Genomic DNA, 15,412 nt, shown 5'->3' on the forward strand with positions numbered 1-15,412 from the left:
ATGCCTTGCCCTTGTCTTTCTCCTCTTAATATCATCATATGCTGGAATAGTTACTATAAATATTATGATAACCTTGCTAGAAAACAATGATTACAGTGGCATTTATTTTGAGATCATGTATTTTTTAGGTTTTCTGAATTATGAAGATAAGTATGAAGAAATTCGTCATCATCATCTTCTTCCTTCCAAGTATTGGGCCATGTGTCCAGTTATGGTCTTGCATTTTCCCTCCATCTCTTCATCAGGCGTCCTACAGACCTTTTTCCTCTGGGTTGGTATCAGAGAATCTTTTTTGGCAATCTACCAGGTTCTATCCTTTGTATATGACATTTCCAGCTTTCCTGATAACTGTTGATGTAGTCAATTATCAGTTGTACTTTCAGTTCTTTTAGCACCTCTTCATTCCTTTTATGGTCCCATTTTGTATATCCTGCTGTACGATGTGCTGTAATTCGAGACAAGTCTTGAGATCTTAACATCCATGCCTCACATCCATAGCAAAGTGTTGGTTTAGCTAGGGTATTATAAAGTCACAATCAAGTATGTTTCTGAACAAGTGATGGTTTCATGATGTTGTTTATTATTCCTGTAGTTTTTGTGAATTTTTTATTTTTTCTGGTATATCTAATTCTAATTGGTATGATAAGTTGTACCTGAGATAACTGAACACATTTACTCTTTCCAATGTTGTATTATCTAAACATATTTTACTAGGAATCGGTCCTCTTCCCTTGAAGGCCATTATTTTTGTCTTTTCTGTTGAAATAATCATATTAAAATCAGAGGAAACCTTTTTTAGATTGAAAACTGATCTTTGTAGGTCATCTTCCGCCGTAGCCAGCAATGCAACATCATCAGCATATAATATGGAGTCTAGGTGTTCGCGTCTATTTATTGATATTGATCCATGGCGTCTTTCGGAGGTAAACTTCAACTTTGAATAAGGTCCAGGAGCCTTTCTGTGTTTCGGTCTGAATTCGCAGAATGTCAGTGAGACTGCCATCTATGACTGTGAGGACCGTAGTAGCACATTACACAGCAAGTTCTCAGCAGGTTTAAAAGCAAGCAGAACTGTCCATTCCAGTGCTCCAACATTCTCTGTTTGTAAAGATTATAACATTGTCAGCCTTTTTTCGAATCCCAACAAAGAGCAAATTTGTCCATACAATTGATTCCTCCAGTTGCCTCAGTGGATCAGTGAAGTAGCGTAGCCAGGATTTCAGTTCGTGGGGGTGCCCATTAAGATAGGTCTTCATCCAGAATTTTATTTTGATAGGTGTCCACACTTCCAGAGTTTAGCTGGTATAGAATACCTAAAAAGGGAATGAGTGTCCTTGGATCAAAGTAAGAGTGGTGGATTCATGCAGATTCTGGAAACGAATAATAATATACATTGTATATATAAATGATTAAAAGTACTGCAACCTGCGGCAACAGTGTTTTTCTCTTCACTTTGCCCCATGTATGGGCAACAAATTTAATGCAACCTATTGGTGGCCTCATAGTCCTAATTCTTACCAAGGTCCAGGTTGGACTGATAAAAATATAGGTATCACCATCGCGCTGTACTTCCTCATACTTCACCTCAAGTTGTAGTACTAATTTAATATGATGTTGCCCGTGCAATATTTCCACTTACATGTTGCTAATTAACTATGCGAAATCGGGGATGGATATACCAATCAAACGCGGTGGTTGCATGTCCATATTAAGTCAATATCTCAGGGTAAAAACATCTATATATATTCAACAATACTATTTACCTTCGCAAGTTCCGTTGAAGAGGGTGTATAGTTCAATGTGTTACTCATTTACTCCGAAATCCTACCGTAGAATTAATATAAGCCTTTAAATATCATGACTCCGAAATATCAGCCTAAATGTATCTTTACAACTAATCTTCCTATCTCTACCTTTGAAAATAAACGCTAGAATAAACTTAAAACTAATTTATTAGCATGCCAATATTATAATTAACAAAATAATGATCATCTTTGGTAATAGAGGAAAGTAAATAAAAAAAAATCACATATTATTTTTCTTGACAACTAAAATTGACGAATTGACATAATTAAAATTGGGCAGGTATCTTTAATTCATCTGGGCAATTATTATTTTGTTGCGTGACCACACTTCATCATTTTATTTCAATATGGGGACAACTAGGATTTACTCTTTATTAAAGGAGGGAGTGGTCTTTCTTTCCTTTAGGTCTATTTGCACTACTCTTCGGAATTGGTTTGGGAATTTGCGTATTGACTTGTTTATGGCATGAGATAAGTAACTCTTTCCAATGATGGCTTCAAAATGCCATTTTAAGTATCTAAAAGAAATTAATCCTAACCATAAATATAAATTCCAACATCCTATATATATTAAAAATGTGTGCCAAAAATAAAATTAAATATCTTCATTTACGAATGCCATCGTTCTTCAACCGTCATGACCTGTCAGAATCGTACCGACCGATTAATTATTATGTGTATTTTCAATTAAAATTACTCCTTCTACTGCCTACTAATTTTTACCATTTTCAGGTTAACGCGTGCTCCACTGCTATATATTCATTATATGAGACGAATATATTACTAGGCGGCTATATCTCTTTTCTATATACACTTCAAATACATGTAAATTACGATCCATCTATCTCCATATTCCATATAAGTTCGACCAATAGACCATTTAATCTCACTGCTTCACTTAATATATTCACGTATCTAGGCCTTAATTTCACTGCTTGCCTCATTTTCAATCGCAACATAACTGTAGCTAAGAATAAATTCGCACCTATTTCCATCAATCATTTACTTACACAATACCTATTCAACATCTCAAATCTCCAACAACATATTATCATTTATGCATTTAATTACTGCGATTCCTCCGCATACAACAATATCTCTACTCAGATTCCACGTAATGTCTACCACGTCGCAGTAAAACATTCCTTTTACTTAAATATCTACTCAAAACACCGCAAGCTGCTACTGTTTATTTCAACTCATCGTAAATGTAGACGATATTGGCCTAGTTATTCAATCTGGTCATTGGGTAGCCTAGGTTTATTATTATTATATTGCACTTCACTATCTTAGCCTTGCCTAGTTTAATATATATGACGTTCTCGTAAGCATATAGGTTCAAAAACATCAATTCTCTTCCCGATACTGCTCACATTAACCTCATATCAAACTTATGAGCACGGCAGTATATTACTACACATAAATAATACGTATCTGTGGTTATTTTCTCCGGCATATGCCTTAGAATTTACACAATGGCACAAACAGGTCATATCTTTGGCATTTCAGCATTCCTACAATTATACTACACCAAATGAAATACTTTATAGTTAAATTTACTAGAACGTTACTTATCTCTGGCCATGTTATGTCCGACTCTGCTTTCTTCTTCCTCGTCACGGCATCTCGGAATGCTTAGCCTTGCACTGGATCACGTCATGCTGGATCTCTAGGTCTTCAGGCTTGAGCTTACGATGATCTGGTCAGCCTCCCTCCATCGCTTTAGGCTAGCTCCATTTCGTGTCCAATTTCCATGCAACGAAAAGACAATATTAAATTGATAGAATACATCTTAATTTTCAGTATATAAAGCTTTTCCAAGTACTTTCTCTAATTGTATATATATTTCTTTTCCTCTAAAGATACTGCTCAGATTCAATTTTATTTTCATAAACTGACTCTTCCTTGGTCTTTTTTATGTTGTCTGAATAATGTTCTTTAAATCTTATCAATGGGCAATACGTATAATTTGATGAAAATTTGGCCGTTTATTAAGTCAGTGTAGGCCTTATTTACGAATGCCGTATCCCAACACCTCTTCTTCCGTACAGTATTTGAAATCTATTATGCGTGTTTCCCTGCCGTTTTTATGTATTTTCCAGTAGTTTGTTTCTGGATTCTTCCTTCGTATGGCTCCTATTATGGTTATATTGATTATGTCAGCTAATCTTCTGGTCAAGTAATCGCAATTCACAGTCCGTTTACGACGAAAACTCTTCTTGCCAAAGTAGATAATAATAGACCGTTTTTCAATTTTTTTTACGTATAATGGTTCATTTCTCATAGAGTTTCCTTTCCATCTCGCCAGGCACTGCCTCCTAATTGCGGTCAACTTGTCACAAAAAGTTATTCCGTGCATTCTTAACGCTTGAAGCTGATCTGCGCCATTTTTCTTCCGATGTATATTCATGTAAACTGACGTCAATCGTAACGTAATGGTACAGTACATTGGTTAAAACTCCTGGGCTGTCTGGACTCCTTGGACAACACTCCTCCCCCAATCTCTGGATATGCCCTTGTCTTCATCTGTTATTCTCATCCCAACATAACTGCAGCATTTCATATATTGCGAATACAAGTGAAATGAATTGCAAGAATAAATAGTTTGAGTAAAGATGCAATATGCTCGGTTAGAATAAATGCGGTAGTTTTATTGTAATAACGGTCATGTGATAAGCTATAAAGAAGTGATATTTTATACAAATAATGCGGCAAATGAATACACAACATATATATAGAATGTAAGGGGCATGGGTATAAATATTTTGTTAGTTAGTAAAGAAAAATACATGTTGCAACATATGCTAGGTACGGTTTACCTTGTCCTATTAGTTTTCCTCGCAAGACTAGGATATAGAATACAGTACTATAAAGTTACAGTTTTGTGATGCTAATAATTTTCATTAACGTTTCCATAACATGACTGATGCTGTAATTACCTTATGTCTGCAACCACCGCTGTTGAAATTCGTACTCCTGGAACCACCCCGTCCAGATTTTAGTTAGAAGCTGTAGTCTGTTATCTCATCTTCTTGCGTACCTGGAGTCGGCCTACTTTCCCTGTCCGAGTATAATGACCTCCATGTGGTCACGTCCACTCAAATTCATTGTCAGAAATTGGAAGACTTACTGAACAACTTGTAATATTCACGCATGCAATCTACTCTAGTTTCATACGTCCTGATAGCTAATATAGAGATTGTTGATATAAATACAACAGTTCTATGTAATGTTAGATGCATCTACGTACTATTCAATTCTCGAACAAAGTTTGTGATTACATATTAGAATTCAATTATTAATTCAAAGTACGGTAGCGACTGTTAACTGCACATATCTATTAAGGTTGCTTGCTATATACTGCCTATAAATCTACAGACAACGGCACCAAGCCTTTGGTGAATATACTGATATACACTTGCAATCAGACGTTCTACCTCGCAATTAGATGCTGCCGCTTCTCCATCAGATCAGTACAAGTTACCACTCATATTAGATGACTCTACTATCCTTACATCGACTTAAATAACATAAATAAACTTGTCATGTCCACGCATCTCCCTTCTACATCGCCATCCCTTCCATACGGTATACGGTAGCTAGCGAATATGGAAGCAAGCTCGAAGTTACATGGCCACATGCGATACAAAATTTGTCACAAGGCTTGATAGCTTCCCATGCTTATGAACGGTTACAAACTGTCTGTGTCAATGGAAACTTTCTTGCCTAAGGCAACATCGGTTAAACATTGCCTGGGTTGCACTATGTCATGCCAGCTCTTCTGCTTACAGTTACAAGTTAAAATACGACTTTGTTTTCAAATCTCACTTATTTACATTCAAAATCAAATCAAATCAAAATCTCTTTATTTGCAAATGAGGTGTCTACCTCGGTGGCAAATGGTACACTAAAATACATTATTGTCAAGCACTAAATTTTAAATTAACAAGAGACGAAGAAAATTTTCCTAGAATATAATATTATACAATTTACGCTAATAATTTGTTCTATTAAACACACATATCATCCTTAATAAATTTATATTGTTTACAAAATTCTACTTATAATTCATAATGATTACAAACAGAATTCCCTTATCAAATGATTAGCTGACATAAGATGCGTGATATCTAATTAATTCTACAATCTAAATAATGAAATTCAGAATATACAATCTAATGAATTAATGATAATAATTATAATGAATGCTGAATGAAGTCTGTAACCCTGTTGTACGGTTACAACCTCCACAGTAAAATATTCCTGTGAATCACAATCCTAAGTTCTTTCTTTTCATTCAAGCTTTCATACCGTACATAAAACAATGGCTGATCCTCGCTCTACTTTCAGGAAACCTCTGTCGCTACGCCAGTGATAGTGTGTAAAATTCAGTTCACGGGGATTTAATGCCAGCCGAGGTAACATTTTTGAAAGATGGTAAAAAATCTTGGCACTCCATGCCATCGCTGTTAGTGTGTTAAAGATTTCTAGTGGCATATTCAGTGTCGTCCGATAAAATTAAATCAACTCAGCCACAGTAGCCATTCAATAGAACTGTGTTTGTCGCTAGACGTCAGCACAATCAGAACGTCAAAATTGGTGGTCAGGCTGCCTATGTTACTCTTATTTGAGAAGGTTGTAGTCGAGGACAAATTTTTATTTTTATTAAATAATTTGGCAGTTTAGTATTTTTATTTTCTTCCCAGAACTTCCTCATACGACGGCTGATCGCCTGCCTCTGTTCCTCCGATAAGACTCTCCCAGGTTGAGTTGAATTTGCAAAAGTGAAAAATCCACAGAAGTGATCTGCTGCCAGAAGGCCACCTTATTACTTAAGATGTCATCTGTGACCCTCAGTCTTTGTGGATCCCACTGTATCTCTTCCAGCTAACTGTTGGTGTGTTTTAATTTGGCGATGTAATAAAAAATCTTTTTAGTTAGCCAGTCGTTGTTCATTCTGCGGAGGTGACCATAACATTGTAGTCTTCGTCTTTTAATTGCATCTATAATGTACATATCTTCTGTATATATGTATATATATATATATATATATAAAATAACATGTCCTGACTGACTGATTGATCATCATCACCAGGCCATCAGATGATACGACCAGTGCATACCGTGGAGGCCACTGCGTAGGCTACTTGGAGCCACCAGCAGTGCCAATACACTATGATAGACTTAGTCTCATTTTCAAAAATTAATGCCTGCCTGGCCATCAGATGATAAAGATGTTGATTCAGGCTCGAAGTAGCCTACACAGTGACCTCCACTGTATGCACTGGCCATGCGGCTTGGTGGGTGTGCCATTTACCAACTGATGAGCTCAACTTGGCACACTGGGGTGAAACGCTGGCAACTAGGAATGAGTTAGCTGGAAAATTTATAATGTCCAATAATGGACCAACTATATTGGTATTATAAATTTACTCATTTGGAACAAATATTTCAGGTTCCCTATGGGAATCAACATCTTTTTCATGTTTCAAGTTGTCAGCGGACAGATGGCATGGATAGTCTGCATGGAGTTTTTAAAAGTCGGAAAGATCGTATAAAAGAAGCAAATGAGAATTATTAGCTTATACAAGTATTAGTGCAAAGATTACTTTGATCTGGTATAATTTATCTGAAAATATTGAAGGTACTATACGAGTTCGTAGTTGAGAATTAATCCGTCCAACCTGTAAGTACTATGGGCCGTCCCCTAGACCTCTCTCTTTTTTCCTACTCTGCAATATACCTTTCCCCTTTCAGACTACAAATGAATTGTTCTGTCTACCTTCCAGTTGGCAAGAGTCTTAACCTCTATGTAAGTCACAAAATGAAGCATCAGTTTATTCAGAAGTTATTCAGAGCTGAATGCTGCAAGCATTCTCACATATGTACCATAGTAGTTAAGTGACTTTTTGCGTAATTTATATCTAAGTTCTCATATTATCGTGTGATACACTTATACTTTCTCTATTCAGACATGACTGAAATAGCAGGGCCATGCAAAGTAGAAAGTACTGAAGATGATGAGAGAGATGTTCACTTCTAAGGGAAAAATCAATTTTTTAAAATGGAGGAAGACACAACCACCAGCTAACGTCAGAACAAGGCAACACAATAGCATCATGTACTTGCCTGGTTTGCGATGTAACATTAAAACACTTGCAGAAAACCCGGATGATTTAGAGGTATGGGGATTGCTGTTCACCCAATACATCCTTGAAGAAATCCTACCGTGGATGAATGCGAAGACATAATCTGAGATCAAATTACTGTAATAAAAGGTCTACTTATATTCAAGACCTTGACCTAATCGAATTGAAGACTCTCATAGGGTTATTAGTTCACACAGCTGTCTTCAAATCTGGGAATGAGGTCACAGCTTCTTTGGAACTGACAGAACTGGCAGAGATGTCCTAGATGTTAGGCCCCTTTGAACAACAAGCATCATCATCATCATCATCATCATCATCATCATCATCATCAGATGTATTTTTTTTTTTTTTTTTTTTTTTTTTTTTTTTTTTTTTTGTTATTTGCTTTACGTCGCACCGACACAGATAGGTCTTATGGCGACGATGGGACAGGGAAGGGCTAGGAGTGGGAAGGAAGCGGCCGTGGCCTTAATTAAGGTACAGCCCCAGCATTTGCCTGGTGTGAAAATGGGAAACCACGGAAAACCATCTTCAGGGCTGCCGACAGTGGGGTTCGAACCCACGATCTCCCGAATACTGGATACTGACCGCAATTAAGCGACTGCAGCTATCGAGCTCGGTAGATGTATTATTAAGATGCACTTCATCCAAAGAACGATTTTTGTTTCTCCTTTCTGCTTTGCAATTTAATAACACTGATGACTGGGAAGAGAGGAGGAAAGAAGACAGGGCTGCAATAATATCAAGAAAATTTCAACAGTTCAATGAGAACTGTCAGCAGTGCTATTCATTGGGTGCATATGCATGCATTAAAATCCAGTGTAGACAGATGCACTAACAAACTAATTACGTGCCAGCCCTGTTGTAGCCCCCTTCAGTATTTCCTGGCAGGGATTAGTTAGATCGGAGACCTCCCAGCTGGCCTGGAGGGAATGGCCAGCCTCTACTTGTATTGTGCTTTAATCTGGTTTCTCCATGGGCCTTCTGAAACGGGAAATGACAAACTTCCCTCTCTAGCCGCAACGTGAAGATTCCAGTATGAGAGATTAGTGGAGTGTGGTTATTCGTGTGTGTGTGTGTGTGTGTGTGTGTGTGTGTGTGTGTGTGTGTGTGCGCGTGTGCCTGGAAAATCGGGAATAACTGAATTTTACATCTTGACTAAAGGCGGAGTGGACAGTTTTGACCAGAAGTGTGCTAATTAGACGTCAACTCGTACAGCAACGAGATGGTCATTGGCAATTATTTTCAGACTTGTGGATGTCAACAGTGATTTTAACTGTTACGTCTTACATCAGGGTTATCCAAAAGTACAAGTGATGTCTTAAAAATTGAGCTTGTTAAATTCTGATTCCACTGCAAATCTGACTAACCTGTATAAGGATTTTACTGTGTTTAATACATGCTGCATGTTTGTGACATCCTTGTCATATGTGTACATTATGTCATCTACGTATCTGCTCTAGTGTAAGACCCCTTTAGATGGTTGGTTAAGAAAATGTTTTCACTATTATTAGAGTATTGTTCTAGTGTATGGAACCCTCATCGTGATTACTTGATTTGAGAACTGGAAAGATACAAAGGAAAGCAGCACAATTTGTTCTGGATGATTTCTGACCAACAAGTAGTGTTAAGAACATGTTGCTAACTTTGGGCTAATTAAATAGTTTTATGTTTTCAATTAAACAGTATTCAAAATATTTAATATGTTTTTAATTAAATAGTTCACTTGTAAAGTGATGTGTATTGATTGGGTGGACCAAAACCTAACATTGTTTCTAAGTTTCAACTGTATCAATATGGATTTACACGATGAAGTTTGTAAATTGTACTAAGCAGAATGTTCCAAGCTGTCAGTGGAGAGATTGCTTGGAATGATATGGGTAGACGAATAAGCCTGAGTAGAGTTTTAAGAATTGATTGAATGATTATAATATGAGGATAAAGTTGGAATTCAAGAGGACAAATTGGGGCATATACTGCATTTGTTTAAAGAAAGAGGTATTAGGGACTGGAAGAATTTACCAAGGGCTTGGCTGAGTGGCTCAGGCGGTTGAGGCACTGGCCTTCTGATCCCTACTTGGCAGGTTTGATCCTGACTCAATCCGATGGTATTTCAAGGTGTTCAAATACGTAAGCCTTGTATCAATCGATTTACTAACAAGTAAAAGAACTCCTGCAAGACTAAATTCTGGCATCTCAGAATCTCCAAAAACCATAAAAGTAGTCAGTGGGATGTAAAACCAGAAACATTAGTATTAATTTAACAAGGGAGATGTTCAATGATTTTCTTTGAAATAATTTAATGAAAGATTAGGTAAATAACTGACAAAAAATCTGTCACTTGGGCGACAGTCCTAAATGCAGACAAGTGGTGACTGGAAGTGATCAACAATTTCAAGACTAGGGGGTTCAATTAAGGGGAAGATTTCCGGGTGGCCCTTTCATTCTTAAGGGAAACATTGTTGCTGACAATTCCTTTCTGACATGCTGCAGGCCTGGGATATTCGCACAACTGGAAGTAGACACGATTTCATTTTTCAGCAAGGCACAGCACTATCATATTGCCACCACCATACTTGTCAGCTTCTAAATGAAAAATTACACAACACTGGACTGGACAAACAGGATCCCATGAACTAATACTACACTCTTGACCCCTACGATCTCCATACAACACACCATGCAACTTCTTATGGCGTTATGTCAAAGAAGTTCTACCATTATCCGCTGACTTGGACAAGCTCAGAACTTCCTAAATCACAGCAGTGGTGTGTTCTGTGACAGAAAACACCCTCAGAGGCATCTGGGATTACTGGTGCAGCAGGTGGAGAGCACACTGAGACTTTGAAATTGAGGACTTGCATAATAGTGTGTAATTTGCTTGGTAACTGTAACACATTTGAATTAATATAGTTATCAGAAATAGGGTCATTCATTTGTTTTCAAACACTCTGTTTAACCTCTCAGCATGGGACGACTTTCACTACCTGGATACCCTGTGCTGAGAGAAGAGTATAGCACCAAGCTATGAGTGCAGGTTCTTAGTTAATCCGGCGTAAATGACAAGCGGTTCAATGAATTTTACCAAAATGGTCAGTGCATAAACACACAAAAAGCACCATTTACTGGAATTATCTAAGGTCAACAATGAAGTGGAGGAATCTTCTGAGCTTTCAAATGGGCCCGAAATATGGCTGAACCAAATATAGAAGTAGCTAGTACCCGGAGTTTTTGAGAAATAATGTCTCAATACAGATTTCTGTAGTATGATCATTAACATACACAATATAAAAACTACATACATTTCCTCCACAATAACTGGTATACATTCATTTACCCTCGATCGGAACGGAAATATCATACTGTGTGACCGCACGAGATGTTGAGCATAAATATCTGCCTCTACTACTATCATCTTTATGAACTCGACAGTAGAAAACAACTGAAAATTTTTCACACAGGACATAAGCAGTTATTTGCAGCATTCTGAGACCCATAATTTGCCGTAAACATTTCCCTTTGCCCTCTGTAATTATCCATGTCTTGTCACACAAACCCACCATCAATAACATTACGGCCGATATTTTCCCGTGTATCAAAATCAACATCAATGTCACGATCACTACTTTCACTCTCAAATTCTATATCGTAGTCCTTGCTTAACGAAGCGTATCGAAGAGGAAGTGCGACATCTTCTCCGTTCGCCCGTAAGAGAGCTCAAGAGGTTGGTGGGACACCCGCTTCGTGGCGGCACAGGCGACTGTGACGTCAACAGAGACCCTTGGCGATTAGCCCGCGTTATATTCGCCTTCAGTTGTAGTAATTTTTATTGCTCATTATTGTTGCTGTCAGAGACGTTTTGACAGTTTGCGTTATTAGTGTATTCATGATGGTGTGAGAAGTTTAAAGATATGAACTTCATTCATGTTTCCGTATTGAATTGAGATTAACGATAAGATATCTATTGAAAAGGTTGAACCTAATAGATATCTTATCGTTGGTGTGAGAAGTGTTATGTTTTAAATACCTTGCTCTTTGTCACTGTTGTGCTATAAGGCAACGTATATCAGTGTGGGAGGAAACAACCCATAGCGATATATATATGCTAGCCAGAACGCCACCCCTGGTGTTATAATTGCAAACATTCTCATTCAAGTCATCATACCATTAGAGCAAGTACTGTAGGTGCCCGAATCACTGGTTTCATATCGTCCCTGCTCTGGCAAACTAACGAATCTGCAAATTGTCAAAAGGTTAGGAGAGCTGAAAGAAGTTCTGATTACTCATGTCAAATCAATGTTTATATTTAATTATTGGTTTTATGTGTTAGGCATACAGAACCAGCTGCAGATGTGAGACTTTGTCAGAGGGTAGACAATATATAAATAACAAAATCTAGACCAGAACTTCAGATTCCTTAGAATGTCAGTTTTGCTAGTTTGCCAGAGTGGGGACGATATCAGATGGTAGCGAGTTGAATAAAAAGTTGTGGAAATGCTTAGGAATATATGGTAACATAAAGAATCTTAAGTGTTATATTTCCAATCCAGCTGACTCCAACAGAAAATTATGGGCATTTTCAGACGCGCCACATATATTTAAATGTGTATGAAACCATTTTCATGACAAAGGACAGGTTAATTATAATGGTAATATTGTTGATATTCATTCTACTGGGAAGTTAAAATTATGACTCGTCTCCTGAATCCGGATTGAAAGTTTGCTACAAACTGACCTCTTCCCACTTGGATCCTAATTCGTTTCAGCAAATGAATGTCAGACTAGCATTTCAACTGTTCAGTAGATCAGTCGCTAATGGTATAGCATTCTATCGGGGTATTAAAACACAGGGTTTAGAAGACAGTAAACAAACGGAAATTTTCACAAGCGATTTAAACTGTCTGATTGACGCATTAGATTCAGCTATTCCCACTCAAGCACTGTATAAAGGATCACAGGCACATGAAACTTTAATTAAATGGCAGAATGTTCTCAGAGATACTCAAAATTCAATTGCTTCACAAAGGAAACTGGAGTCTTTAAGAGTTAGCGTGGAAAGTACCTTAGAAGTGTCTGAATATTTGTGGGAACACAATCATAGCTACGTTTTGACAGGAAAACTTAATCAAGATCCCCTAGAACGTCATTTTGGTATCCTGTAATCACTAAGTTGTGATGATCATCCGTCCACTATTGACTTTCTACATTTACACACGCTGCAGTCTATTTATGTACCGAGTAAACTTGCCTTATCATCTGGTGGAAACTGTGAGTACAGAGCTGAATCCCCATTGACGTCTCTTGTTAATCAAATATGCATTCTTGCAAGAGAAATTGAAAGTAAAAATCGTGCAGTGAAGACACAAGCTGTGAATGAAATCAGGGAATAAATTGTGAACATCGAAAATGACATTCAAACACCAGACTGGGAAAACAGTTTACCCGAGTTAAGTGGGCGGAATTGTAGCAAAGAGTACTTATTGTATCATTTAGCTGGGTACATAGTGCGGAATATTTCAAAAGTGAATCAGTATGATTTATGCCATCCTTTCCTTTACGACAAACCGACTGATAATATGCCTGCTTCCCTAACACTAATTAAAGATTACAGCTCAATGCAAAGCGCCACATCTCACGTATGCATCGGAAAGTGTTTATAATGTGTTGTTGCGAGTGGGAACTGTTGTTGCGGAAAAGCTATTGTGTATGGATAGTTTATAGGGTGATACTTTCTTCGAGTGCTTGGATAAATTAGATGTTATTAAAGTGAAGTCATCGCAGTTGGGGTGTTGTGAATATCATGTGCTCTGTTTGCTACCAAAACTCGTATTTCATTACTTGAAATGCCGATTCTTCTTCCGCAAGAATGAGATAAGAAGGGGGGTGGTTACTTCGTAGGCAGTGAAATCATCCAGGAAATATTCCAAAGTGTCCAGCAGACGAAATCATTTTCAAATGTAAGTTGCTTGCTTAGAGTTTCCTAGTAGATTTTGAAGTAGTAGTCCCGATAATGCCTCTGTTATCCTCATGCTCAGTCATCACTGTGGATGGCAGTGCCATCTGTGCGGCAGTCCACGGTAACTCATGAAGATGTCGCACTTCCTCTTCGATACGCTATGACGAAACTGAACTTTCCGCATCATAATTTGGTAAAACATCGTTAGTTTCCAAATTTGCGACCACAATAAAACGTTTAGCAGCCACAATGTCAACAACAGAACTTGCTGGTTTTTCAGACGCGATGTATAACACGTAATCGATAAATACTCTACAGATACACGCATCAAATGAAAGTTTGATGCTTCCTCTACAGATATATCTTACTATATTTGCAATAGTTCAATAAATATTCACTAGATAGAAGCACAAATCAGAAGCTACTACGTGCATGCAATGTACATCACTCGGCGACAGAGAGCATTTGGGAGCATGCGTGCAGTGTACGGCACTCCACATTGAGTGGTTAAGGCAGGTTTTAAACCTAGTTAATATGGCCAAACAGCCTGAACAACACTACAGAAGTTAAATATCATAAATATCGCCCAAGCAAAATCAATTTATGCACGCTAAATAAGCCTGTGGTACAAGTGTCCTCTATCTTCGAGATATAGTCTTCTATGCACATGCTAAATCATGGATTTTAAAAGTTAGTCAGCCAAGAATGAGTAATTCCAATTCAAATGAGTGCCATGGAAACATTTGGTAGCTAATCTAATAAAAAAATTCTCATCAATCATTCCAGGTAAGTACTAATATGAGACTTTATTCAAAGACCCAAAACAACAAGTTTATTTCTGAACCCAGAAATTAACAAGAATGTTACAATTACAACAAATAATAAGGTGAAGACATCTGATAAATCCTACTTGTGACTTAAGTTAATTCCTCTGAAAACAATATTTTCCCTCTAAAATTCTATACAGCCAAGTTACCTACCATAACGGCACGCTGAATGAGAATATCGTTTTGTGATTGTTGGAGCCATTTCTGCTGGTGTTATATCTTCCCACATGATGTTGAACTCTGAAATGGCTCGGTTCAGATTCTTCTGAGTGTGACGGATTACATCTGCAATACAGATACCATCCATAATCATGTGAAAATTAAAATCCAAAGAACATATGTTGTTGCTTTATAACAACAACATTGTGATATTATTAAGTTACAAATAAAAATTTGCAACTAATATATTAAACCAAACTGCTAGTTTCAGTTGCAAAACAGATGCACACTCCTCACTTCTTCTTAACTGATACACCTAATGTGGTGTTTGGCTGCAGCAGTAATTGACATTAACCACTTTCAGGAAGAAGGTATAGGCTAATGCAACTATCATCCCGGCAGGCCAACAACATTCTTGATTCTCTAAGACCACAAACTAATTTTTAATGTAGAAAAAATAAGTTAGATGGTCACTATGTCCAATTAAACTCTTAACAGAAAAATCAACAAACTGAC

The 15,412-nt window shown here is 37.4% G+C and overlaps 1 protein-coding gene across 2 annotated transcripts in view; it reads right to left on the reverse strand.

The window, feature by feature from the left end:
• The window catches only part of Fbxo42 (F-box protein 42), a 104,469-nt gene that overhangs the window by 83,016 nt on the left and 6,041 nt on the right, over nucleotides 1–15,412 (reverse strand). Inside the window, exon 2 of one of the 2 annotated variants that reach the window (XM_067146418.2) lies at nucleotides 14,891–15,022. In XM_067146418.2, the coding sequence (XP_067002519.1) occupies nucleotides 14,891–15,022 (132 nt within the window). Of the gene's footprint in view, nucleotides 1–4,744; nucleotides 4,867–14,890; nucleotides 15,023–15,412 lie in introns of those variants that run through there. The other variant, XM_067146419.2, reaches the window with a different exon arrangement.

The sequence above is a fragment of the Anabrus simplex genome, chromosome 4 (genome assembly GCF_040414725.1).
Source record: "Anabrus simplex isolate iqAnaSimp1 chromosome 4, ASM4041472v1, whole genome shotgun sequence".
NCBI classification, from domain to species: Eukaryota; Metazoa; Arthropoda; class Insecta; order Orthoptera; family Tettigoniidae; genus Anabrus; species Anabrus simplex.